At 46.0% G+C, this 25,788-nt stretch overlaps 1 protein-coding gene across 3 annotated transcripts in view; it reads right to left on the bottom strand.

The window, feature by feature from the left end:
• Positions 1 to 9,296: 9,296 nt before the first annotated feature.
• ZNF507 (zinc finger protein 507) overlaps positions 9,297 to 25,788 on the bottom strand; it is a 33,910-nt gene continuing 17,418 nt past the window's right edge. For 2 of the 3 annotated variants that reach the window (XM_040329496.1, XM_040329497.1), the window contains exons 2-6: positions 22,237 to 24,137; positions 19,238 to 19,355; positions 12,671 to 12,785; positions 11,755 to 11,889; positions 9,297 to 10,443 (exon numbers count right to left, since the gene is read on the bottom strand). In XM_040329496.1, coding sequence (XP_040185430.1) covers positions 10,119 to 10,443; positions 11,755 to 11,889; positions 12,671 to 12,785; positions 19,238 to 19,355; positions 22,237 to 24,132 — 2,589 coding nt within the window. In that variant the 5' untranslated portion in view covers positions 24,133 to 24,137 and the 3' untranslated portion in view covers positions 9,297 to 10,118. The remainder of the gene's footprint in view (positions 10,444 to 11,754; positions 11,890 to 12,670; positions 12,786 to 19,237; positions 19,356 to 22,236; positions 24,138 to 25,788) is intronic. The other variant, XM_040329498.1, reaches the window with a different exon arrangement.

Genomic DNA, 25,788 nt, shown 5'->3' with positions numbered 1-25,788 from the left:
GTACTAAAATGAATGAATGGGGGGGGGGGGGGAACGACCCACGGGGAACGACTTGTCATGCTACCTTGCAGTCCCAAATCGTGTGACAAGTGGTACAAGCGTGAAAGGGGCCTCAATGAAGCCAAACCTTAAGCCTCGTACACGCGATCGGATTTTCCGCGGCCAAAGCGTAGGACTTTTTTCTGAAGGACATTGGCCGTGAACTTGTCTTACATACGAAATGATGTGTTTTTTCAGCTCTTTATCGCCACCCTTTGGGCAACCATGTAAATATATTCGCCAGCACACCGAGGATCGTATAAAAAAAACGTCCAAAAAATGTATTGCAAAGAAACCATCACAAAAATAGCAACGTTTCGAAGTCACACAGGACCTCTTCGTCAGGCAAGTGCCTGACGAAGAGGTCCTGTGTGACTTTGAAACGTTGCTTTTCTAGTTTTTTTTTTTTCTCGTACACATGCACCGTGTACACGCGCTGCGGTGTGTATGCACCGTGTACACGCGCTGCGGTGTGTATGCACCGTGTACACGCGCTGCGGTGTGTATGCACCGTGTACACGCGCTGCGGTGTGTATGCACCGTGTACACGCGCTGCGGTGTGTATGCACCGTGTACACGCGCTGCGGTGTGTATGCACCGTGTACACGCGCTGCATCTAAAAGAGGTTACCAAGACAATGAAATTCCAGCACGCATGTGCACGGACTGGGCATTCAACGGCCAGAGAAAGAAAAGGCTCTTACCAGGCCAGCAGCCCATTCCCACCGCATAAATCCTCAAGTGAGGCTTAAGATACTACGAATACAAGACGATCCATGCCCTCATCTGTCTGAAATCATAATAAAAAAAAGACAATCATCACAGGGAAATCAAAACCTCTACGAATATCATATTCCACTACTTCAGTTCATACAAACAGCTTTTTTCTTCTTTTTTTTGGGTGCTACAGATCCGAACTGTTCACTTACAAAAACAGGATGTAAAAAGCCACAGCAATTGCACAGAGCAGTCAATATTCTCACACACAGGCTTTTCTCTGAATTACCTTTTGCTCCACTTACACCCCCCCCCCCCCCCCCAATTCCCTCACATCACAATCTAGTCGAGACTCGAGAGCCATATATTTGGAAATAGCACCAGTGATACAATGCGCCAGCTGAATCCACTGACAACTCAGTCGTGAAATTACATATAAATACTCAATAAATACGTAAGAAAAAAAAACTACACACCCTGCGTAACGCTAAAAAAATAGATATCTAAAAAAAAAAAAAAAAAGGATTACACAAAAAAAATAATTGCTATAAATGGTTAACTATACAAGTGAGCAGCTTGTAGCCTTCAAACTGCGCAATATTTTTTATGAAAAGCATCGTATGTATCTTCTAAATATTTTGCCCAATATCAAAGGAAACAATATTGTAACATCTTTAGCTGGGAAAGACAATGTGGGCCTTCCTTCAGTCTTTTTCAATAAAGCGGTAAAGAAAGATGGCAAAAGCAGAGGAGAAGCTTTTTCTAATCTGTCGTCCCAGCAAAAAGGAAAATTCTAATTAGTTGCTTTGGGTCATTTGTGCTTTGTCTTGTTGAAGAAGGCAATATATACTATATGGCCAAATGCTTGTGGACACCCGACCATCACACTAACATGAGCTTGTTTGGATATCCCATTCCAGCATGAGGAATAGTTTGCGTTTGAGCTTACTGAATGAGAAAACTTGCCTCACAGTCGTCATTCCAATTCATTCCAAGACTGTCCAGAAGGGTTGAAAAGACTTGGCTTAAAAACAGTCCTCCAAATCCTCCTGGAGAAGTTTAGTAGGGCTGTGGTCAGGTTCTAAATTTTGGAAGAGAAGACCTAGCTCAAGAACAGCCTTCAAAATTCACCTTATAAAGAGTTCAGTAGAGTTGAGGTCAGGTTCTGATGTTGGAGAAGACCTAGCTCAAAAACAGCCTTCCAATTCACCCTAAAGGTGTTCAGTAGGGTTGAGGTAATTTTTGAGGTCTGGTGCTGATTATGGATGAGACGTCCTGACTCACAATCAGCATCAGTAGGGTCAAAGTCAGGTTCTGATGAAGGACAAGACCTAGCTCAAAAGCAGCCGTCCAATTCACCCTAAAAGGTGTTTAGTAAGGTTGAGGTTAGGTTCTGATGTTTGAGGGGGAAGACCCATCTCTCAAAAACAGCCTTCTGATTAATCATTATCATCCAAACAGGAAGTGAGAAGAAAACCCTGCCAGTAAAGGGAATTCCATGGGGGGTCCTTCAGAACTATTGTCGCCATTATAGGATTTCCCCTCTATCACTTTGTCGCAACTGAAAATTTGGGATTTTCTTTCACTTTTAATTGTAAAACAGGACAAAGAGAGGGAATCTCCCTAATGGGGGGCACAGGCAGCAATACAAACAGACAGGAGTTCTAACAACTCTCCACTCTACCCAAAACAAATGAAAAAAAGTTTTTGCCTTAAAGCGGAGTTCCACCCAAAAGTGGAACTTCCGCTTAATCCACTCCTCACCCTCTTACATGCCACATTTGGCATGTAATTTTTTTTTGGGGGGGGGGGGGAGTGGGGGCTTCAGGAGGAGTGGGACTTCCTGTCCCACTTCCTCCTTCTGCCGAGGGGCTGCAAAGGCGAATAATCTAATCGCCTTTTGGAAGCCCCTCCCTGTAGGCGATCGCCTGGGACACGTGACAGGTCCCAGGCGATCGCCTGTCCAATCGGATGCGCAGTGGGTGCCCGGCCGTGAAGCTGAAAGCTGTCACGGCTGGGTGCCCACACTTAGAATGAAGACGCCGGCCGGAGGGGGGGGGGGGGGGGGGTTTGGGAGCGGAGCCCCGGGCGGCGCGGCGCTGGAACATGGAGCAGGCGAGTGTATGTTTATTATAAGCCAGCAGCTGACTTTTAATAAACATTAAAAATGACTGGAACACCCCTTTAAGTTATACTTTAAAATGCTGCCACTAGCAAGTACATGAAAAATAAAAGTGGATTATAAAACCTGATCTGCCAGGCGGTTTATAGGCAGCTTTTTTACCCAAGAGATACATTTCAAATTTTCTATTACAAAAGCAGAAACTGGTTATAAAAATTATAAATTTATCTACAGGACCGGCGATCGGGAAATCCACCGACGCCGAGAAGCATCAACCCCCCGAACCAATTCATATAATGAATACAATTATATATACACAGCCAAAGCACCAAGAAATAGGATTGCCACCGCGCGCTCTGCAATAAGATTGTTACCGCTGGTTTGTTTTCGGACAGTGAAGCACACGTGAAATTTTTTTTTATGAAAGAACTCCACTGTTCAACCAAAACACGCCCACAAAGAACAGGAAAAAAAAAAAAGAAAGAGGCAAAAAAGAAGTTGTTTTTTCCCCTCCGATTTTAAAGGTTTACACTAAAAATCAGCAATCAAAATGTTAGGACCTTCCAGTCAGAAAATGGGGGGAGAGTCACTCAAAACTGGAGCACCCAGCATCTGGAGCAGCTGTGCATAGAAACCAATCAGCTTCCAGACAGAGCGAAACGCCTCTAGTAATCTTTCCCGCCTTCCTTCCAAATTTTATTGTCAAAGTTTAAAGTGATATTAACCACTAAACCTCAGGAAGGTTTACTCCCCTTCCTGACCAGGCTATTTTGTGCGTAATTTTAACCACTTAAGACCCGGACCATTATGCAAGTAAAGGACCAGGCCAGTTTTTGCGATTTGGCCCTGCGTCGCTTTAACTGACTATTGCGCGGTCGTGCGATGTGGCTCCCAAACAAAATTGGCGTCCTTTTTTCCCCACAAATAGAGCTTTCTTTTGGTGGTATTTGATCACCTCTGCGGATTTTATTTTTGCGCTATAAACAAAAATAGAGCGACAATTTTGAAAAAAAAATATTTTTTACTTTTTGCTATAATAAATATCCCCCAAAAAAAGATATAAAAAACAATTTTTTTCCTCAGTTTAGGCCGATACATATTCTTCCTTTTTTTTACCGAAAATATCGCAATAAGCGTTTATCGATTGGTTTGCGCAAAATTTACAGCGTTTACAAAATAGGGGATAGTTTTATGGCATTTTTATTAATATATATATTTTTTAGGCCTTGACCCATGTTCCTGCTTTGCAGAGACAAAGGATCCATGCCTTCCCCTACTGACAGAACGGCGATCTGCCTTGTTTACATAGTCAGATCGCCCATTGGCTCTCTGCCCAACGATTGGTGGATGCCAGCGGACATTGAGTCTGCGGTATACCCAGATCAGCTCCCACTGTGTATAATCACAGCAGAAGTGGGTCGCTGCACCCCAGTCCCGGAAGTGTCTGATCACGTACAAGATCTGGCGCAGCAGTGCAACCTTGCCGCAGTATATGTACGTTATACTGGCGGCAAGTAGTTATGCAGAAAATTCAAGTGACACCAGACATTCGGCTGAAAGCCAGAGTTTAGAGTGGTGAGGGCTAAGCCACGCTTTGAGTGGGGCAGAACCTCTTCTCTGGGCTACCTAAAAGCTGTAAAGACTTTATGGTGAGTTACACCCCGACCTTTCCACTTCACATAGAAATCAGGGAAAAATGAGACTGAGCGCACCATGCCAGAGTCAGGTGGCTGAGCGCACCATGCCAGAGTCAGGTGGCTGAGCGCACCATGCCAGAGTCAGGTGGCTGAGCGCACCATGCCAGAGTCAGGTGGCTGAGCGCACCATGCCAGAGTCAGGTGGCTGAGCGCACCATGCCAGAGTCAGGTGGCTGAGCGCACCATGCCAGAGTCAGGTGGCTGAGCGCACCATGCCAGAGTCAGGTGGCTGAGCGCACCATGCCAGAGTCAGGTGGCTGAGCGCACCATGCCAGAGTCAGGTGGCTGAGCGCACCATGCCAGAGTCAGGTGGCTGAGCGCACCATGCCAGAGTCAGGTGGCTGAGCGCACCATGCCAGAGTCAGGTGGCTGAGCGCACCATGCCAGAGTCAGGTGGCTGAGCGCACCATGCCAGAGTCAGGTGGCTGAGCGCACCATGCCAGAGTCAGGTGGCTGAGCGCACCATGCCAGAGTCAGGTGGCTGAGCGCACCATGCCAGAGTCAGGTGGCTGAGCGCACCATGCCAGAGTCAGGTGGCTGAGCGCACCATGCCAGAGTCAGGTGGCTGAGCGCACCATGCCAGAGTCAGGTGGCTGAGCGCACCATGCCAGAGTCAGGTGGCTGAGCGCACCATGCCAGAGTCAGGTGACTGAGCGCACCATGCCAGAGTCAGGTGACTGAGCGCACCATGCCAGAGTCAGGTGACTGAGCGCACCATGCCAGAGTCAGGTGACTGAGCGCACCATGCCAGAGTCAGGTGACTGAGCGCACCATGCCAGAGTCAGGTGACTGAGCGCACCATGCCAGAGTCAGGTGACTGAGCGCACCATGCCAGAGTCAGGTGACTGAGCGCACCATGCCAGAGTCAGGTGACTGAGCGCACCATGCCAGAGTCAGGTGACTGAGCGCACCATGCCAGAGTCAGGTGACTGAGCGCACCATGCCAGAGTCAGGTGACTGAGCGCACCATGCCAGAGTCAGGTGACTGAGCGCACCATGCCAGAGTCAGGTGACTGAGCGCACCATGCCAGAGTCAGGTGACTGAGCGCACCATGCCAGAGTCAGGTGACTGAGCGCACCATGCCAGAGTCAGGTGACTGAGCGCACCATGCCAGAGTCAGGTGACTGAGCGCACCATGCCAGAGTCAGGTGACTGAGCGCACCATGCCAGAGTCAGGTGACTGAGCGCACCATGCCAGAGTCAGGTGACTGAGCGCACCATGCCAGAGTCAGGTGACTGAGCGGATCATTCCTGCATAGAAGGTTGGTGAGGCTTTGCTTTAGATTTTTTTTTTTTTTTAACTAAATAAAAGTTTTAGGCAGATCTTAGAATGAGCAAAACATGAAATATTTTATTGATAGCCAAGTATTATTGCTCATAGTGACACAGCAAGGTCAAGCAACGATTGCGGTACTTTTGGTTGAATGTGGAGTTCTTTAAAAACAGTATCCAGCTTTTCCATTCGTTCAAAAATGTTCTTCAAAAAATTGAGCAAACCAAAGCTTTGAATGACTCCAGCAATCACCGAGAATCCAAAGAACCCCATAGAAAATGAACGTTTCCCGCCTAGATAGTATTATCGTAGATAAGACCGCAGTCAACGCTCATCAGTAGAACGTTCTGCTTGTTATTTCACATTGTGCTCCATTCACAACACCAGCAGCAAGCTGGAACCTAAAGCAGAACTCCGGGCAAAATGCAAATACAGAAATGAAATGCATTTATAGGGAGATGTTTTACCAGCCAAGGGATTTGTATTCTTTTCCAGTTGTTAAATGTACACGGCTCTGCCACACGGCACAGCTGTGCAGATGGCATCACTTTCTCTATTACAGCTCTAGCCTGCAGAGAAATGACTTTGCTGCTGTTCCTGGATTATCACAGAAGTAGGTTGGGGGGGGGGGGGGCGATGGGTGTTTTGGACCTGGAACTATGCTCAAGGAACCCCTGGTGACCTCAGACGGAACCCCCCGGTTGAGGGATGCTGTGAAAGGAAGATTGGTGGTGTCCTCTCGCCACCCGCTGACCCGACCGGGATAGTGCAACAAGACTGATAGGAGGAGAGAGCAGACTGAGCAGAGAGATGACCCTATCAGCATGTCCCTCGCTAGCATATTGAATGCAGCACACCTGACCTGTTCCCTGTTCTGATCCCCACTCTGGCTTTTGCTCTATGGGAATTGCAAGAGGCTCATTCAGGTACCTTAAAAGTAAACTAGTTTTAAGTATTTCATTTTGACTTGGTATAAGCCTTCAATGCAAAATGGTGATCAGACTGGAAAAGGTAGGGGAAAAGGACCCAATCAGCTGTGTTGCAGTGCATTGGTGATCAGTCAGGGAGGGGCAAAGTGAGGAGCCAATCAGCCGTGTTGCAGTGCATTAGTGATCAGACAGGGACAGGTAGGGGCAACATTAGGAACCAATCAGCTGTTCTGCAGTGCATCTGAGCTGCAAATCGGCGATAAGACTGGGATGGGGAGGGGCAACATAGAAGCCAATCAGCTGTGTTGCAGTGCATTGGTGATCAGTCAGGGAGGGGCAAAGTGAGGAGCCAATCAGCCGTGTTGCAGTGCATTAGTGATCAGACAGGGACAGGTAGGGGCAACATTAGGAACCAATCAGCTGTTCTGCAGTGCATCTGAGCTGCAAATCAGCGATCAGACTGGGGAGGGGCAACATTAGCAGCCAATCGGCAGTGCATCAGCTGCAAAACGGCGACCAGACTGGGACAAGGAGGGATAATATAAGGAGACAATCAGTGGTGTTGCAGTGCATCAGCGAACAGACTGGGAAGAGGCAATATTAGGAGCCAATGAGCTGTGCGGCAGTGCATCTGAGCTGCAAAACGGCGATCAGACTGGGATAGGGAGGGGTAATGTAAGGAGCCAATCAGCTGTGTTGCAGTGCATCAGCGATCAGACTGGGAAGAGGCAATATTAGCAGCCAATCGGCTGTGCATCAGCTGCAAAACGGCGATCACACTGGGATAGGGAGGGGCAATGTAAGGAGCCAATCAGCTGTGTAGCAATGGATCGGCAATCAGACTGCTACAAGGAGGGGCAACATATAAGCCAATCAGCTGTGAATCCAAATTGCAAAACAGCGATCAGACTGGGATAGGGGTGGGGCAAGGTAGGGAACCAATCAGCTGTGCTAAGGTGCATCTATGATCAGACTGGTACATGAAGGGGTGACACAGGAGCCAATCAGCTGTGTTGCAGTGCATTGGCGATCAGACTGGGATAGGTAGGGGCAAAGTGAGGAGCCAATCAACTGTGCTGCAGTGCACCAGAGCTACAAAAACAGCAAATCAAGACTGGGACAGGGAGGGGGAACATTAGGAGCCAATCAGCAGCGCTGCCGAAAAATAATAGAAGAGAGGTTCATTGTGCTGCAGCTGTGCTTCACTACCCAATTATAATCTGGGGGCAAAGAGGTGACCAGACTATTAGGGCTCTTTCACACGTGCGGACCGTATGTACGCATTTTCATCCGTCCATTGCGGACGAAAACGGGACATACATGGGTCCCTATGCGATTACGGGTGTCAGTGGATGACCATCCGCTGACACCCGTAATCCTCCGCCTCCGCAAAGATCCAAATCCAATTTTTCTTCTGTCTGCCGGATCGGATCAACATAGACATACGGTCCGTGTTCATCCGATCCCCCATAGGGGAGAGCGGAGGAAAGACAGGGCGGTCCCTGCACAGTGTGCGGGGACTGCCCTGTCAGCTGCCAGCTCAGCGGGGATTTTACGGAGCTGAGCTTTTGCGGACACACGGAGCGGATCATTACTGATCCGCCTGTGTGAAAGGGCCCCAACAACTGCAGCAGAGAAAAATAGCTCACTAATCTTGATTGCCATCTAGCAGGCCTGTGCAAATCTCAGGACTGGCTGAAAAAAAATAAAAAATTACAAATCATTAGGCAGCTAAAACGCCTCCCAATGTACGTATTCGTCTTTTGCCTGGAGTTCAGCTTTAATCTTGAAGTCGGTGACCTAGCTCCAGTATACTTAAAGCTGATCCAGAACAATAGCCCAACATTGTGGCTCTCCAAATTGCCTTACTAAACACTCATTGGAGGCGATTTACTAAATCTGGAGAGTGCAAAATCTGGTGCAGCTCTGCATAGAAACCAATCAGCTTCCACTTTTTTTTTTTTGTCAAAGCTTAATTGAACAAGCTGAGGTTAGAAGCTGATCGGCTCCTATGCACAACAGCTGCACCAGATTTGCACTCTCCAGTTTTCGTAAATATAACCCCAGTAAGAGCCGGTTCACACAGGGGCGGCACAACTTCGGGGGCGACTCGGCCAGGCGACATGAAGACGACATCTAAGGAGACTTGCAAAATGACTTCTGTATAGAAGTCAATGCAGGTCACCCCGAGTCGCCCCCGAAGTAGTACAAGAACCTTTTTCTAAGTTGGAGCGACTTGCGTCCCTCCTATTAGAACGGTTCTATTCACTAGAATACGACGCGACTTGTCAGGTGGCTGCGTCGCCTGACGAGTCGCCCCAGTGTGAACCGGGTCTAAAGCTGGCCATACCTTATACAATTTTCTTCTATAGATTTACCAAAACCATATGAGGTTTAATCTAAACACTTTCAATTTGTATGCAATCAGGCAGGCCACTACACAGTTGAAGGAAATTGAATAAGAAAATTGTTTGGCTAGCATATATAAAAGTAATAAAAAAAATTGTGGCAAGTCTCAATGTTTTTCCATTACGATATCTCACTTGTATTATTTATCAATAACCTTCTAAATGTATAAAAAAAAAATAAAGTTACACACCAAGCTCAGCTACTACAAAACTACTCGGCAAAATAGCAAAAAAATAAAATTATTTCATTCCCTCAAACAAGTTTTGCCTGCAAACATCTCGTCCTTAAATAACGGAAACAAAAATAGCGCTCTCTCCAACTCATCCAAAAAAAAAAAAAAAAAAAAAAACACCTTTTAGGGCCAACAGAGAATTTTAAAATAAATGTTCCAACCAAATGCGATCATTTGTTCCATGTAAATGGACTCTGAAGACGCCGTCTGAGCAAAAAGGACTCAAAGTTTCATCTTTTACCACCAACCTAATCTGCATGTGAACTACAGAATCTGTAAGTGCTTTGTGGATGCCAAGCCTGTGAAAATACAGACCAGTGCGCTCGCTGGTTCCAGCTCAAGCCTCGCCCTAAGCATTACCTACGCACATCGGAGCTGGAGACGTTGCACAGCATCATGTGACAAGAGGCTGTAATTTTAAACCAGAAGGACGACGACATCCGAGCCAGACTGAGAAGTCAAAGTCGTGACTCCTAAACATCAATTGGCAGTGACTTTTACTTGTTGTCTGGATATACTCTAATAAGTAATAAAAGCTGGTTTGGCCAAAAAAATGAAGTGCTTATATAATCTATTCCTTGTGACAAATGGTACCTTTTTTTCTAGAGTGCGTGCCCTTTACTTAAAGAAAAATAATAAGTTAACAGACTCCACAAGACATCTGGATCTCAAGGTTTTTCGGCGTTGCAGAGCTCCAGATTCAGGATGTGGATTCGGACTTATTCAATATGATGTTGATGATCTCTCCCTCGTGTGCCTTCATGTGTTCCATCAGAAGTTCCTTACTGGTGGACTCGAACCCGCAAATGCAACAGCAAAATAGCAGAACGCACAGCTCGGTGTCGGGCCTCATCTGGCCTTGTAGTTTTTCGGCGCTGCACGAGCCGCCTTGTGACAGGCTGGCGCTTTGGTTCTCAACGTAACTTGCTTCTGCCGCTGGACGACTCGCAGAAATGGGAGGGTCGCTGTCCACTGCTGTGGAGAAATCTTCCGGTGTCTGCTTTTTCAAAGGGTCTTGCTGGAGCCTAAAATATATATATATATTGCATTAAAAAAAAATATCAGAGCAACCATATATGGCACAGCGTGTGTGTGAGAAGTCTCTAATCACATGTTCCTTCCCAAGTCTAAGCAAGAGACAGAAGTTAAAAGAAGTATGGTTTTTATTTTTTCTAAATCATACTTACCTAGGTGGATGTAGCATCTGGGCCCCACCGGCTCTCAGACCGCCAGCTGCTTAGTTCTCTGGGCTCCCTGAGCAGAGAGCTGGGAACTGTCAGTCACCGCTGTCTGCTCTGCCCCCCACACTCACTGGAATGTGAAAAGGCAGGAGCTGCCGACTCAGCAGTCCAGGCATTGTTGCGATCTTGCCCAGCTCTGTGATGAACGCAGACAGTGGGCTTCAGCCCGCTGTCTGCTGAAAATGGGTCACAGGAGTGCAGAATGGACTACACTCCTGTGATCCACAGGAAAGTACAGCCAAAGCTGCTTATCCACTTAACAGCCGCCCCACAGCAACTTTACTGCTACAGGGCAGCCGTTCTGTGTAGAATCATGTGAAATTTATTTATATATATATATATATATATATACACAGAGAGGCTGGAATGCTGGGAATAAAATCCATCAGTTCCCTGAGTAAAAACACCACACACTGGCTAGGCACACATTTAACCCTTTGATCGCCCTACATGTTTAACCCCTTCCCAGCCAGTGTCATTAGTACAGTGACTGTGCATTTTTTTTTAAGCACTGATCACTGTATTAAGTGTCACTGGCTCCCACAAAATGTCAAAGGTGTCAGTTTGTCCGCCGCAATTTTGCAGTCGCACTATAAGTCACTGATCGTGTGGGGACGGGGGTGCTTTAATTTTTACACTTTCACCTTTAATTTTTTTTGATCACTTTTATTCCTATTACAAGGAATGTAAACATCCCTTGTAATAGGAATAGGGCATGACAGGTCCTCTTTATGTAGAGATCGGGGGGTCTATAAGTCCCCACATCTCTCCTCTAGGAAACAAAAAAAAAATCCTGGCTTTCCAGTTGAATACACAGCAGTGTTTACAACTGCTGGGGCCGGACGCGACGACATAGCGTCACGCCTGGCCTCCGAAGGTCATAGAGACTGCCGGGGACTATCTGATTCGCTGTATTCTTCATGGTGAACATATGCTTATGCTCAGAAAAAGAGGAAAAAAAAAGCCACATAAAAAAAAAACTGTTCTAAACTTTGTACAAAAAAAAAAACACAACACACACACACGTTTTTTTTTTTACATTTTTTACTTTACCACGACCAAACTGCAGTTTACCTCCAATGTTATGTTACATACCGAGTGCTCTGTGACATTGCCTCGTTGATGGCTTTGTTTACTTGCTCATAGTTGTAATTCTGATCACTGGCATGCTTCCACATGTGTGATTTTAGGGATGGAGGGTGACTGCAAACATAGCCACACAGCGAACACCTGCCAATATGCAAAACACAGATGGGGATATTTTATCAAGAAAAAAAAAAACAAACACAATTAGACACAAATGGGGCTTCCTCTTATTTAGAAAAGTATTATCAGTATAGATGGTTAAAGGCAAGGTTTTTAAAAAATAAAACACACACATACACACAACATACATGTTATACTTACCTGTTCTGTGTAATGGTTTTGCACAGAACAGTTTAGATCCTCCGTCTTCTCAGGTTCCCCGCTGGAACTCCAGGCCCCTACCACTTGCCAAGTGCCCCCAGAGGAAACCGCTGCTGGCGGGGGGGCTCCCGAGCCATGCAGACACAGAGCTACAGCTCGGCCCCGTCCCCTCTCCTCATTGGCTAACTAGTGGTGATTGACAGCATCAGAAGCCAGTGGCTCCCACTGCTGTCTTAGCCAATGAGGAGGGAGAGCCGAGGCTCTAGCGCACATCGCGATGGGGCTCAGATAAGTATTAGGGGGGAGCTCCTGCACCGAGTTTCTTTTCTTTTATGCATACAAAAACCTTGCGCCTTTAGAACCACTTTATATGAGATTTTAGCGATTGGGTTCTCTAATGCAGGGGTAGCAAACCTTGGAATTTTACAGGTTGTGGAAATACAAGTCCCATGAGGCTTTGCAAAACTGACCGCCAGAGGCATGAATACCAGAAGCATGCATGATGGGATTTGTAGTTTCACCACATCAGGAGTGCAGAGGTTGCTTTGGTTAAAACCCCAAGGAGGTAAATGCAATCAGAAAAAGCAAGAAGACGGTCACATACCTATAAGGCTTATCAGAAGTATGAATTCTTATGTGATTGCGAACACCAACGTATGTAGGACTAGTGTAGCTGCACACATCACACCGATATACTTTTGTCATGCTGGATTTGTTACCTGCGGTTACAAAGAAAAGAGAGTCACTAGTGAAGGGAGAGAAGATTCCTCAGGTTTCCAGTGATATATTATGTGTACAAAAAAAATGTTTGCAGCTATATTGTTAAAACAAAAAAGCCTGAAAAAAACTTTTCTTGGAGTCAATTAAGAGACACACAGGTTATATTGTCGCCTACAGGAGGATTGGACAATGGCAAACAAAAAAATAAAAACCTGCTACCAGCAAGCCTCTGTTTTGTTGCAAAGCAGCATCAAGAGCATGATCAGAGGGGGTGGGGGACCCGTGTCCTTCAATGGACTCCAAGAAAATGATTTTACAGCAAGTCCAAAAATTTCTCTTTTAGTTTATGGACACAGGAACTTGTTCAAAAGCGGTCCAATTGAGGGATGGGCAATACAAACACACACAACAGAACTGGGGACAAACTTCGGCTTAAATAGCCACCTGAAAAGTCTTTGGCCAAAACCTTGCCCCAACCAAAACCTAGCATCAGATGAGGCTGAAACATCCACCTGGTAGAACTTCCATAACATGTGAGCAGAAGACTAGGAAGCAGCCTTGAAAATCTCAGGAATAGTTGTCCAGTGGCAAAAAAGACCAAGAAGCATTCATCTCCATTAGAACATGCCTTGAAGGAAAGGGTAGAACCCGATCTTTGGAGAACATAGGATTAGATTATATGTTGTCCGAGCCACCTAGACATGGAGGAACGATAAGCTAATGTACGCTTTTGGTGTCCATCCGGCATCATAAAAAGGGGAGTCAGTCCTTCTGATCTAAGAAGTGGCTGAAAGACTCCCAAACCACAGCCAGACAATGTAGGGAAATTTCCCTTTGGCAAACTGGAGTCAGACAGAAGGATGGAAAAACAACTTCCGGGTTGAGTTGAAAAGCTGTAAATACTTTGGGCAAAAAGGAAATCTTAAACCTCAAGACCACCTTGTCCCTATGCAAAACTAATATATATATATATATATATATATATATATATATATAGTATCTGTCACATGATTCATCTCCCCTGTGTCATCCAGTGGCGACTGCAGGGGAAAGGAGGGAGAGGCGACAACAGGCCATAGGAGCTCCTATGGGTTATGCGACTGCTCAGGCCTTGTCAGCCATTGTCGAGTACTCTCGACATCCTATGCCCTAGTACGGAACTTCCTCCATATGTGTGTAAATGAGAACCTTGTCAAGAAGAATGTACAAAATACAGCGATGGGAATCACCGAACCGTCGTCTCCTGTCCATCCTGTTCATTCGGCGGCAGTCACATACACAGTCCCGCCTCCGGCATCGGCATTGGACCAGCTCCTGTGATTGATAGAACACTGGTCCACTGCCGATGGCGGAAGCGGGACTGTGTGTGTGTGTGACGTTAGAGCCGAGTAAACAGGAGAGACGGCTTGTGAATTGCGGCGGCGCTCGTCCCCCTCCGAGCCCAAGGTACACTATCGGCGTATAGCGCGCACCCGCGATTTCCCCCTATTATCAGGGGGAAAAAATTGCGTGGTATACGTTGGTAAATAAATAAATAATAACTTTACTTGCTTCATATCATTGTTGAAAATAATGTTTCCCACCCACTCTACCTCCACAAGTCAATTGCCTCATTCAAAGTCCCACCTTTCATCCTTATTTACAGGACAATTATTTGTGGTCTCTAAACAAATCTGCCCTTTATGGAAGAGTGGGAAGAAAGCCATTGTTGAAAGAAAGACATAAGAAGTCCTGTTTGCAGTTTGTGAGAAGCCATGTGGGGGAGGGGACACAGCAAACATGCGGAAGAAGGTGCTCTGGTCAGATGAGACCAAAATTGAACTTTTTGGCCTAGAAGCAAAACTCTATGTGTGGCGGAAAACTAACTACACATCGCCCTGAACACACCATCCCCACTGTGAAACATGGTGGTGGTGGCATCATATTGTGGGGATGCTTTTCTTCAGCAGGGACAGGGAAGCTGGTCAGAGTTGATGGGAAGATGGATGGAGCCAAATACAGGACAATCTTAGAAGAAAACCTGTTAGAGTCTGTAAAAGACGAGACTGGGTGGAGGTTCACCTTCCAGCAGGACAACGACCCTAAAGTACACCCAGAGCTACAATGGAATGGTTTAGATCAGAGCATATACATGTGTTAGAATGGCCCAGTTACAGCCCAGACCTAAATCACATTGAGAATCTGTGGCAAGACATGAAAATTGCTGTTCACAGACACTCTCCATCCAATCTGACAGAACTTGAGATATTTTACAAAGAAGAAGAATGGGCAGAAATGTCCCTCTCTAGATGTGCAAAGCTGGTAGACACACCCCCAAAAAGACTTGTAGAGAAAGGGGGGGTTCTACAAAGTATTGACTCTGGGGGGCGCCATACAAATGTCCCCCCCACACTTTTCACATATTTGTAAAACATTTTGAAAACCATTTATCATTTTCATTCCACTTCACAATTAATGTGCCACTTTGTGTTGGTCCATCACATAAAATACATTTACATTTTTGGTTGCAACATGACAAAATGTGGAAAATTTTAAGGGGTATGAATACTTTTTCAAGGCACTGTAGGTGCTGCCAAAAACGGACGATATGAATAAGGCGCGATTGTGAAGAATGGGAGATTTATTTTCTTTGGGAAGACCAAAAAAGTCCGGCAAAGAGACACTGTCAAACTTTTCTTTGGTTCTTGGGCCTTGTGTTCAAGTATAAACACATTTTTTACAAAAAAAAAAATTATAAAAAAAAAAATGTATAAGTTTATGATTTTCTGTTGGGCCGCATTCATAGCCATCTGGGGCTGCATGTTGTGTGCTAAAGGATCCCTGAATCCTTGTTTTGCACTCCTGTGACGTGCCTTCACTTCTGTGACCCGTTTTCAGCAGACAGTGGGCTGAAGCCCGCTGTCGGCTGACACTAGAGCCGATCCAGGCTCGGAAAAGATTGCGACAATGGAGTCGGGATCCGCCCACATGCCTGGACTAGCAACCGGCTCAGCCTCTCAATGGGCCGCCGAGAGCCTGAGCTGGACGCTCCCGCCCCCTCCACATCCCAGCGCTCCAGTGAGTGGGGGGGGGTTAATGCAGGGTTTGACAAATTTACTTGGAATCTAGGAGCCAGATAAAAAAGTTAAGAGCCAGAAAACGCGCCACGTTCTGACGAGCTTGCGCGCAGAATCGAACACATACGCGAGTAGCGCCGGCATATGTAAACGGTATTCAAACCACACGTGTGAGGTATCGCCGCGATCGTTAGAGTGAGAGCAATAATTCTAGCCCTAGACCTCCTCTAACTCAAAACATGCAACCTGTAGAATTTTTTAAACGTCGCCTATGGAGATTTTAAAGGGTAAAAGTTTGTCAGCTTTCCACAAGCAGACGCAATTTTGAAGCGTGACATGTTGGGTATCAATTTACTCGGCGTAACATTATCTTTAACAATTAAAAAAAAAAATTGGGATAACTTTACTGTTGTCTTATTTTTTTATTTAAAAAAGTGTATTTTTTCCCCAAAAAAGTGCGCTTGTAAGACCGCTGCGCAAATACGGCGTGACAGAAAGTATTGCAACGATCGCCATTTTATTCTCTAGGGTGTTAGAATAAAAAATATATATAATGTTTGGGGGTTCCAATTAAAGGGAAGGAGATGGCAGTGAAAATAGTGAAAAATTACATTAGAACTGCTGTTTAACTTGTAATGCCAACGGCCACCACCAGATGGCGCCAGGTCACAGAAGGACATTGTCGACCCCTGGGTTAATGTAAAGTCAAAGCCAGGATTGGGTGAAGGGAAGGACCCGTCAGAGAGAACAGAGCTATAGAAAGGCTTCCAGGTTGGGTCCTTGAAGACAGGCACCACCTCTGACTGGTTATTCTGGTTATGGTGGAACATAGCTTGTCCCCCAATGGGAATGGACCACTTCTGAACAATATGTTCACCAGATGAATACAAGGCTAAAAAGTGCATAGGAAAAAAGAGAAAAAAATAAAAATGATCAGCATACATTCATTCTCTACAGGGAAATAGTTGAAAAGGCGGGTGCAAAGGGGAAGTCTTTCCAACCTTAAAGCGATACTAAAAACACACACAATGTTTTACATTGTCCCTTCTATTTCTGTATGTGGATGATGTCATTGTAATTATTTTATAAAAAAAAAAAAATCTAAGTACCTTTTTCCTAATCGATATACAGAGCTGTCACATGACCCAGCTCTTTCCCAGCCTGTCTGCAGGGAAACATAAGCAGGAGGAGCCTCTTAGTCCTCTGCTGCTGGTCACATGTTCAAAATAAAATAAAAATAAAAAACAGCCTTTGGAATACAGAGTAAAAATATATAATTAATATCAATAAACTGTTTTCAAAATTGTCATACAAATACAGTATTTTTGAAACCAAATCTTTATTATTTTTTGCCAACAAGGTGTGGGTGAATTTCTGCCAGGGGAGGAGAAGCCTTCATTAATCTACATGCAACACCCCGCCCCTCCCCATTGTGTTTAGATGGGTAGTGGTCATGAAGGAGGGAGGGAAGGAGAGGGTTGTCACTTAGCACTGTGTATACGCCCACATGTGTGACTCTAAAGTCACATGGGCTTCTCAGATGCGATAGAAGGAAATGCTCAGCATAGAAACTGAGCATGTGCAGAGTTGCCAACACTGCTCTGTAAAATCCCCTATCTGAATTGGGGACGTGGAGTGAAGGGGGAGATGGAGAGCAGCAGATCAAAAATCTGCAGAATACAGAAAAGGAATCTCATAATGACAGAGAGAGTCTGAACATGTAATGCGCCATTTGATTGTTTTTTTAGGATGTGGGTTTAGAGCAAAGTTTGACAAATTTGCTTGCAATCTAGGAGCCAGCTAAAAAAGTTAGGAGCCAGAAAATGCGCCCCGTCCCGCCAAGCTCGCGCGCAGAAGCGAACACATACCTGAGCGGCGCCCACATATGTAAATGGTGTTCAAACCACACATGTGAGGTATCGCCGCGATTGGTAGAGCGAGAGCAATAATTCTAGCCCTAGACCTCCTCTAACTCAAACATGCAACCTGTAGAATTTTTTAAACGTCGCATATGGAGATTTTAAAGGGTAAAAGTTTGTCGGCATTCTACGAGCGGACGCAATTTTGAAGCGTGACATGTTGGGTATCAATTTAATCTGCGCAACATTATCTTTCACAATATAAAAAAAAATTGTGATAACTTTACTGTTGTCTTATTTTTTATAAATAAAATAAAAAGTGTATTTTTTCCCCAAAAAGGTGCGCTTGCAAGACCGCGGCGCAAATATGGCGTGACAGAAAGTATTGCAACAACCGCCATTTTATTCTCTAGGGTGTTAGAATAAAAAAAAAATATATATATATATATATAATGTTTGGGGGTTCTAATTAGAGGGAAGGAGATGGCAGTGAAAAAAAAACTTTAAGAACTGCTGCCACCAGATGGCGTCAGGTCACAGAAGGAAGCTTGGGCCTTCACAAGGCTGCAAAGCCGCGGCCTCAATGTGCAGCCGTGCGCCCCCACCTCGCGATCACGGCGGGCCTGCGACGGCCGGTAATTGAGGCCGCGGCTTTATAGGCCACAAAGCCGCGGCCTCAATTACCGGCGGGCCTCAGGTCACAATTGCGACCGGGTGCCCGGAGTTTAGTGACACTATGAACTGAATTTTAGGACTGTAGTCTAGGTGCAGTTTACTTTTAAAAGGAACTCATGCTGAGCACGGTAACAGTTTTCCTTTACTACAACCCTTCCCAGCTGCACATGATCCTATGGCCACTTAGTGCTCTGTGATGAGACAAGTACACACTATAGAGCAGGGATCCTCAAACTACGGCCCTTCAGCTGTTGTAGAACTACACATCCCATGAGGCATTGTAAGACACTGACATTCACAGACATGACTAGGCATGATGGGAATTGTAGTTCCTGAACAACTGGAGGGCCGTAGTTTGAAGACCCATGCTATAGAGCAGGGGTCTCCAAACTGTGCCCCAAGGGCCGGATGTGGCCCTTTGCTAGCCTTCATCCGGCCCTTGGGGCAGTATTGCTCCCAATGATATGAGGCACTATTCCTCCCAATGGCACCAACAATGGGGTACTATTTCTTAGACTAAAAGCAATGATGGAGCACTATTCCTCCTCCTACTGCCCAACAACACTGGGGCCATGTTTATTCTCACTGATGCTCGGCCCTGGGGCATTTTCTACCCCAACTGGTCAGAATCTGGCCCCCCTGAAGTCAGAAAGACCGTAAACTGGCCCTTTGCTTTAAAAGTATGGAGACCCCTGCTATAGAGGGATATGCTTTGTTCATATTTTATGTCTGAGATTTACAACCACTTAAAAGCCGAACCAATTAATTTTATTCTAGCTTCAGGCCAACTTGGTTTCACAGTGGTATTGTTGTCTGCTGTGGATAATAAAACTCCTTTGGTTAAGAATTCAGACAACATACCACCTTCCAGGGAAAAGCTCTCTTCTGTCTCCTCTGTGCAGAGCTGTGCGTCGTCACTGGCAGAAGATCCCGAGTCTAGAAGTTTCCGGTGCTCCCTCTCATGAGTCCTCAACTGGCTCTGTAAAAGGGTTACATATAATTACCGAATAAAAAAAAAAAGAATGAAAACATTCTTTGGGCTACCAAGGTTGTCATCAAAAATATACAGGACACGGTTACATGCTAGCTGTAACATTCAACGGGTTCCACACATGGCTGTAGCATGATGACTGTTACAGCAATGTATCCATGCCCCTAGGAAACACAAGGCTCATTAACCACTTGTCTGCCAGAAACTTTACCCCCTTCCTGCCCAGGCCAATTTTCAGCTTCTAATGTTGTCACTCTTTGAATGACAATTGCTCAGTCATGGAACACTGTACCCCCATAGGACGACATTTTTATCTCACACATATAGAGCTTTCTTTTGGAGGTATTTAAAAGGGCTTGTAAAAGGTACAATTTTTTTCCCTCTAAATAGTTTCCTTTCCCTTAGTGCAGTCCTCCTTCACTTACCTCATCCTTCCATTTTGCTTTTAAATGTCCTTATTTCTTCTGAGAAATCCTCACTTCCTGTTCTTCTGTCTGTAACTCCACACAGTAATGCAAGGCTTTCTCCCTGGTGTGGAGTGTCATGCTCGCCCCCTCCCTTGGACTACAGGAGAGTCAGGACGCTCTCTACGTTGCAGATAGAGAAAGGAGCTGTGTGTTAGTGAGCGTCCTGACTCTCCTGTAGTCCAAGGGAGGGAGAAAGCCTCACATTACAGTGTGGAGTTACAGACAGAAGAACAGGAAGTGAGGATTTCTCAGAAGAAGTAAGAACATTTAAAAGCAACATGGAAGGATGAGGTAAGTGAAGGAGGATTGCACTAAGGGAAAGGAAGCCATTTAGGCTCCATTCACATCTATGCGACAAAATGCCCGACGCCGGCCGCTTCTGCCGCTAGAGGGGAGAATTCCCATTGCCGTCTATGGAGATGGTTCACATCTCATAGACGCCGAACGCCTGAAAAAAAGTCCCGGACCCTTTTTTTCAGGCGACATTGGCGTTCGCCCATTGACAGCAATGGGAAGAATCTGAAAAAAAAAAAAAAGGATACACACTCGCGGCAAAATACGCCTCGTACGCCGTACGCCGCTGTCGCATAGATGTGAATGCAGCCTTAGGGGGAAAAAAAATGTACCTTTACAACCCCTTTAATCGCCACTGTTTTTATTTTATTTTTTTGATAAACAGATTAAGAACAACAATTTTGAAAAAATAAATAAAATAAAAATCATAGTTTGCTACAAAATATTTCAAACAGGTAATTGTTCTCTTTCACCGATGTGTGCGGAGGAGGCGGCACTGTTGGGACTGCACTGATTATCAGGACACCGATTATCACCATTTAGAGATGCATTTTTCCATCTGTCTGCGTATTGGATGAACACAGACAGACGGTCCGTGTTCATCCGATCCCCCTATAGGGGAGAGCGGAGATCTGACAGGGCGGTCCCTGCACAGTGTGCGGGGACCGCCCTGTCATCCACCGGCTCAGCGGGGATCAATGGAGCTCTGAGCAAGCAGAGGTTCACGGGGTGGATCATCACGGATCCGTCCCGTGTAAAAAAAGGGCCCTTACAAGGTCTTCTACTACTGCTTGTTATACAGGCATACCCCACTTTTAAGTACACAATGGGACCAGAGCATGGATGTAAAACGAAAATGTACTTAAAGTGAAACAATACCCTTTTACACTTATAGTGTGTAGTGGAGGGTCAGGGGGTGTAGTGGGGGTGTTAGGAGCTGTAGTTAAGGTCTCAGGGGCTGTAGTGGGGGTGACAGGGGCACACTGGAACAGGGTGGGCTATGCTCTCTGAGCTTCAGCTCCTTCTACTGTGGCTGCAAAATGTCTGTACAGTGCTTGTAAGGCACTTTACATACACTCACAGGTATGTCCTTACTTGCGAGTGTATGTAAAGTGAGTGTACTTAAAGCGGGGTATGCCTGTACTCATTTTATGCACAACACCATCTAATGGCTGAAAGGGAGAAGCCTAGACCAGCGATGGCGAACCTTGGCACTCCAGATATTTTGGAACTACATTTCCCATGATGCTTAACTACACTGCAGAGTAATGAGCATCATGGGAAATGTAGTTCCAAAACATCTGGGGTGCCAAGGTTCACCATCACTGGCCTAGACCAGGGATATGCAATTAGCGGACCTCCAGCTGTTGCAGAACTACAAGTCCCATGAGGCATAGCAAGACTCTGGCAGCCACAAGCATGACACCCAGAGGCATGATGAGACTTGTAGTTTTGCAACAGCTGGAGGTCCGCTAATTGCTTATCGCTGGCCTAGACCATTCATACTAGAAGGATGACAAGGGACCTCCTACTGTCAAGCTCTGTCTCTTCCTCCCATGCTCATCTCCAGGATTTCTCCAGAGCCTCTCCCATCCTCTGGAACTCACTACATCAACCTGTCCGGCTATCCCCTACGCTTGCTACCTTTAGGCGATCCCTGAAAACTCACCTCTTCAGGGAAGCCACGTCTCCAACTAATCATTTACCACTTCCATCAGCTCATTCCCCACAGTTACAACCTTTTGTACCACCTGCCCCACCCTATTAGATTGTAAGCTCTTCTGAGCAGGGCCCTCTTAATCCTCTTGTATTTTATTGTATTGTAACTGTATTGTCTCCCTTTATATTGTAAAGCGCTGCATAAACTGTTGGCGCTATAAAAAATCCTGTATAATAATAATAATAATAATAATAATAATAATAATAATGCAGGATTTTTTTTTGTAGGATTCAGGTATTAGAGGAAAGGCCAAACCCAAATGCTGGACTTTTATTTAAAATGTTGATATATACTGGATATCTTAAAAACCACATACCATTTACTTTAAAAAAAAAAAAAAAAAGAAAAAAGCACCCAGAGCGAGTAGTCACCACAAAAAGATAGCTACCTTGTAATAAAAGGATTCATTACAATTCTTGCACTCGTATTTGATCGCCTTGCAATGATTGATCATGTGGTTCTCCAGGTCGCCGCTGTTTTCCGCTATGTGGTCGCAAATCGGGCACTGGTAGGGCTGTCTCTGCCGATGAACACGCAAGTGCTGCTTAATGTAACCTTTATTGTCACTGGTGTAATGGCACAGGCGGCATCGGAAAGGGCGTTCAGCGCGAGGTAAGTACTCCACAAGGCCATTGCCGGAGCCAAGGTCGCTGGCATTCTCGCTCTGGGCATTGTCCTGCAACTCTTTCAGAATGTCGTCATCTGTGGCATTCTGATCAGTCCTTTCCCTTAGTTTCTCAATCACTTTCAGCAAAGACGTGCTAATCCCCGCTTTCATTGGGATCTGAGTCAGTTCGCTTTTCTGGTTTAGCTCCTCGGGGACCTTGGAGGATTCCACCTTTGGACAAGTGCCGTGGGTCTGGTCAGCGTCTCTCTGCCCGGTGTCTGGATCAATGGGATCAGGATCGTGGATAAGCCGTAGGCTGGATTTGGGACATTCCACTATTTGGATAGGCATGGTCACCAGTGCCTCAGCAGCCAATGAATGAAGCCTCAAACACTCCGAGTTGGTCCTCCTCCGTACCGGAGGTGAATTCTCATCGGTAACGCCAAAATCCGAGCCGTTCTTAACAGGGTTACTCCACCCGATAATAATTTCTTCGCTTTCTACAACGTTTTCAAGCTCGACAGACGCACCGAGGTGGGAATCGAGTTTCTTTTCGATTTCATCGTCTGCATTCAACAGAAAAGGTTTGGGTGAACCGTTTTCCTCGGCACTTGGCAGGCGTTCTACAATCACATTCACGTGGCCCTTTGTGTTTTGGCTACAGCTGATTATTTTCTGAGCGGACGAGAGCAGGCTCTCTCTCAGAAAGCTATCCTGATCGGACTCTGGTGTGGCATCATCAACTACGATTACTTCCGTCAAGGGAGCGGCCGATTGGCTTAGCGTTTCCACCTCCTTTATTGGAACGTCTTTCGGCACCACGCTTTGTTCCTGAGCGCCGGAGCTCTGCTCATGCTGTTGGAGGTCAGCGTTTTCAGACAGCACCGACTCGCTTCCTTGAGGCGTGTGCGCAACGGTGGAATCCGGTAAGCTGGCAGACTCGTTCTCTTCCTCAAATATGGGGTAGGAGCAGTCCACCTCCCCAGCGTGCTTCCAAGCGTGCGTTTTCAACATTCGCTGTTGGCCGCAGGTATAGCGACAGATCAGGCAGCGGTAAAGGCCGTAAGCTTCGTAGGCGTACCATTTTTTTCTTGCTGGCTCGAGGGCTTTTGGACTGAGCGGCTTATCTTCTTGTGGCTGGTCTTTACCCTGCGAAGGTGCGGCGACCTCCATTTCACAGTGCGTTTTAATGTGAGCTTCCAGCTCGCTGTGGGATTTAAAAGTCATGTGGCACTCTGAGCACATTAAGATTATTTCATTCTGCTGTCCGTGACTTTTCACATGGGCTGCAAGCGTTTCAAAAGAAGGAGACACAAACTTGCAAAGGCTGCACTGGTAGAACATGACTTTCCTGCTGCTCTGTGAAGGGCTCTCAGTCGTGTTGGTTGTAGTCTCCTCCTTGACCCTCTTGGAGCCGACTTCAGGTAGGTCCGCCATTTTGGACACTGACTGCACTTCTTCCTCTTCTACTGGGTAGGAACGCTTTTTCCCTTCAAGGGCCCTAGCGGTCTCCTCGCCCTTTACCATGGCGGTCAGCTTCTGGATCACGCTAATCAAAGGGTCGTTACACTTCTGTTTCATCTCTGGCTTGGTATGGATCCTTGCATCTGGAGTCACGCGGTCGTCTGAACCAACATCCACGCTTGACATCGGAATCCCACTTTCCTTATCGTCCATCACACCTAAAAATAAATGGAAAAAAAAAAAGTTAATTTACTGAAGAGTGAAAAACAAATATACCTCAATCTTTACAGACCCGATAAGGTTTTCTTCTGAATAAAGGAGAGGCAATTCCCTGCAACAATGGCCAGTACAGACCAGGTGGGATCTATAGGCGTGTCAGGTGTAGAATTTGAAAACTTCTAAGGCCCCTTTCACACAAGAGGTCCAATCGTGTCCAGCTGTTATCCGGACCCAAATCGGACTCTACATTCTCCTCTCTATGGGCAGTCAGAATGTAAACAGACTTGTATCCGTTTACACCCAAGCTACCTCCGGGTCCGATCGGACAAAAAAAATAAAAAATAAAAACACACACAAAAAAATATAAAAAAAGACACACAATTAAAACACACACAAACCAAAATACAGCCTGGCCAGGCCGCTTCGTAGGCGTACAATTTGTTTTCCTCACTGGCTCAAGGGCGTTTGGATCGAGTGGCTTGTGCTCTTGTGGTTGATCTTTAGCCTGTAAAGGTGTGGCGATCTCCATTTCACAGTGCATTTTAACCACCTGCCGCAGACATAAAACTTACTAATACAGCGGCAAGGTGGCACTGCTGCGCCGGATCTGGCATCTAGTACGTGATTTGACACTTCCAGGTCTGGGTCACCAGCTCTGATTATACACAGCGGGAGCTGATCTGTAGGGTACCAAGGACTCAATGTCCTCCAGCACCCGCCAATCATCTGGCACAGAGGCAGAACGATGGTATGTAAACAAGGCAGATTGCCGTTCTTACAGGAGGAAAGGCATGGATCCACTTCAAAAGCAGAGAGTGGGGAGCTAAAGTTACACTGTGCAAAAATCAGTGAGGAGAGCTCTCAGAGCTGATTGGAGGGAAGGGACACTACCCTTTCACACAGGTAACAGAGCTGAGACTGTCAATCATAGGCTTGTGTGCACTGGAGCTGCCTCCCCTGTCACCTTTTATCCAATGGTGTCACGAAAACTTGTCAGAAGTGACTTACTTATCCTGATAACAGACGAAACAGGGCAGCAGACAGAAATGACAAAAGGTTCCTGGACTATTTTGGTGCAACTTCAACACGACTTGCATTGACCCCTGTTAAAAAAAAAAAAAAAAAAAAAGCTGTATGCAAGCCACACAGGAATGTCGGATTTACACCCCTTGCACAATGAAGCAGTTTTCAGGCATTTTAGTGCTAGAAATAGCGCCTGTAAAGTACCCGAACACTGCCTCCTGTGCCACCTGAATATGAAAGCCCGAGTGCTTTCACACTTGGGCGGTGCGCTTGCGGGACGTTAGAAAAAAAAGTCATGCAAGCAGCATCTTTGGGGCGATTTGTAAAGCCCATTGCAATGAATGGACAGCGGAAGCTTCCGAAGTGCCTGAATAGTGCGCCGCAACACGGACGGTTTTAATCACTTTGTCCGCTAGTGGGGGTTAAAAGCGCCCCACTAGCAGCAGAAAAGCGCCACTTAAACATTGGTCAGTGGTGTTTGATATATATATATAGGGGGGGGGGGGGGGATTCTTGTACATCTCTTTTAAGACACAAAAAGTTCAGCCTTTAGGCTGCATTCACACCTGAGCGTAGGTCGTTCGGTCGTTTTTTCCGGCGTTTTGACGCGCGTATTCATGCTTGTTT

The sequence above is a fragment of the Rana temporaria genome, chromosome 11 (genome assembly GCF_905171775.1).
Source record: "Rana temporaria chromosome 11, aRanTem1.1, whole genome shotgun sequence".
Lineage (NCBI taxonomy): Eukaryota > Metazoa > Chordata > Amphibia > Anura > Ranidae > Rana > Rana temporaria.
This window is presented reverse-complemented; position numbering and strand designations above follow the sequence as displayed.